The sequence below is a fragment of the Meleagris gallopavo genome, chromosome Z, assembly GCF_000146605.3.
Source record: "Meleagris gallopavo isolate NT-WF06-2002-E0010 breed Aviagen turkey brand Nicholas breeding stock chromosome Z, Turkey_5.1, whole genome shotgun sequence".
Lineage (NCBI taxonomy): Eukaryota > Metazoa > Chordata > Aves > Galliformes > Phasianidae > Meleagris > Meleagris gallopavo.
This window is the reverse complement of record NC_015041.2, coordinates 34,475,434-34,477,629: the sequence shown is the minus strand read 5'-3', so window position 1 is coordinate 34,477,629 and position 2,196 is coordinate 34,475,434. Positions and strand designations below refer to the sequence as shown.

General features: G+C 35.1%; 1 protein-coding gene across 1 annotated transcript in view; it reads left to right on the top strand.

Moving 5' to 3' along the window:
• GNAQ (G protein subunit alpha q) overlaps positions 1 to 2,196 on the top strand; it is a 98,334-nt gene that overhangs the window by 88,641 nt on the left and 7,497 nt on the right. Inside the window, exon 3 of the mRNA XM_010725769.3 lies at positions 1,654 to 1,808. Within this exon, the coding sequence (XP_010724071.1) occupies positions 1,654 to 1,808 (155 nt within the window). The remainder of the gene's footprint in view (positions 1 to 1,653; positions 1,809 to 2,196) is intronic.

The window sequence follows — 2,196 nt, the reverse complement described above, 5'->3', positions numbered from 1 at the left end:
CTTTTCAGTGGTACGTGGAGACAGGACGAGAGGAAACGGACATAAGCTACGGCATAGGAAGTTTCGCACGAATGTGCGTAAAAACTTCTTCACGGTGAGGGTGATGGAGTACTGGAACAGGCTGCCCAGGGAGGTTGTGGAGTCTCCTTCTCTGGAGATATTCAAGTCTCGTGTGGACGCCTACCTGTGCAACCTGGTGTAGGGAACCTGCTTTGGCAGGGGGGTTGGTCTCGATGATCTCTAGAGGTCCCTTCCAACCCCTACAATTCTGTGATTCTGTGATTCTGTGAAAGTAACTATTTATCATTTTCTCTGCTACTGGTGTTGAGTACTTGAGCACCTTTTTGGGGAAATACATCAGTTATGAGAAATTTTCAAGCTAAAGAGCAACAGTTGAATCGTTAGTCAGTCTTTCACCTCTGTTGCATTTTGATAGCACTTGGCTATAATTTCAGAGCTCAAGTATATAGAAAAAGAATCAGTATCAGAATATACTGTTCTATCTGTTTCTCAGTCAGTGAGTAAATATTTGGGACATCATTCTTCTGGAAGCATCCAAAGGCCAAAGGGTACAGAATAGGCAACCAAGCTTGATAAGATACAAGAAAGTTAAATAAATAAATGAATCCAATTTCACAAAAATTATGTGCTTAATTCTTCCTGTACAACTTAGAAATTGTTCTTCTTTGTCTCCATAGTGCTTAAGTAAAATTTAACAGTGCTTCGGAGTATGATGTTTTTATTAGAGGTTATTTCCTACTGGCTACTTACTTTTCAAAAATCTCTGTGATATAGTATGGCCATAGTTTATAATACAAATTGAAACTTGAGAGCTTTTCCAAAAATCTTGCTTTGTTTTACTTAATAGTAAGTTTTGTTATGCTTGTGGTAGCATGAAGAACTTTTTACAGTTAATTTCCATGAAAGACAAATTCCTTCCTTCCTCTCTGAATCAATCAAGTTGGCTAACTGGTTATCATTTTAAAAGCAGGTATTTTATATGCCCTAAATCTGTACCTGAAAAGTCAACATTGAAAATTTTATTTAGAATTAGCTTAATTAAGTAAGCTTTTTGTTTCAAATGACTCATATATTTCATCTAAATAATAGTAGTTTGGAGTAAATGTAGTCTGAAATAAAAACACACATTTGTTAATTCATCTTCTGTCCCAGTTTTATACCTACTGATGTTTGTCTTGGTTCAAACATACTTTATCATTACTCGTGTATAATTTATTCATTATTCTTATTTATGATCCTTTCTGCACCACCACTAAGTTCATTCACATGAATACAGATTTGGTAAAATATTCCTCTGAATATTTTGCATTTTCACCTTTTTTTTTTCTTCATGTTATCCAATATCTATATTCAGCTGCTAATGAGTTATTGAGCTAGTAGAGTCAGTTGTAGGTACTCTGTTTGACAAAGTCTGGTAACATAAAAAGAACAAAATATCAAGATCTACAAACTTTCCAAATAAACGAACAAAATAGATAATGGTTCCTCTGTTCTTTCTTTTTAGAACTCCTTCTACTGGTGGTCACCTTTCCGCATCTTCACAATCTTCCTCATAGTACTTTACTTCTCAAATTCTGTATACACATTGGTGAGATGGCCATTATCTCAACTGTATTTCTTTGTTTCAATTAGGCTCATGCACAGTTAGTGCGGGAAGTTGATGTAGAGAAGGTGTCAACTTTTGAGAACCCATATGTAGATGCAATAAGAAGCTTATGGAATGATCCTGGAATTCAAGAATGTTATGACCGACGACGAGAGTATCAGTTATCAGATTCAACTAAATAGTGAGTATACAATGGCTACAAACAGCTATATCTCACTTTGTCTCTTGTCAAGTAATTTTCACTTTTTAGCTTTTTAGCTACTTGTACACATATGCTTACCAAATGTAATTTAAGGGCTGCTTTTAAGTTGTGGATTGCTTCTAGTTTATTACTAAATGTGTGTATGTATTTCCTAGAATAAAATTCAGGTACCATTCAAACTCCAAAGTAAAATTCTAAGTGAGAGATTCTAAGTAGAAAGCCCTTGTTCTCCTATGTTCCTATGAGATAAGATACATTTAAAAGTACAAGCTGGGCAAAAGTACCTTCATGTACTTTAATGCAGGAAGTGCTATCAATTTCCTTACGATTCATGAAAAACAGAGTCTTCTAGGATTTCTCTCTTCCT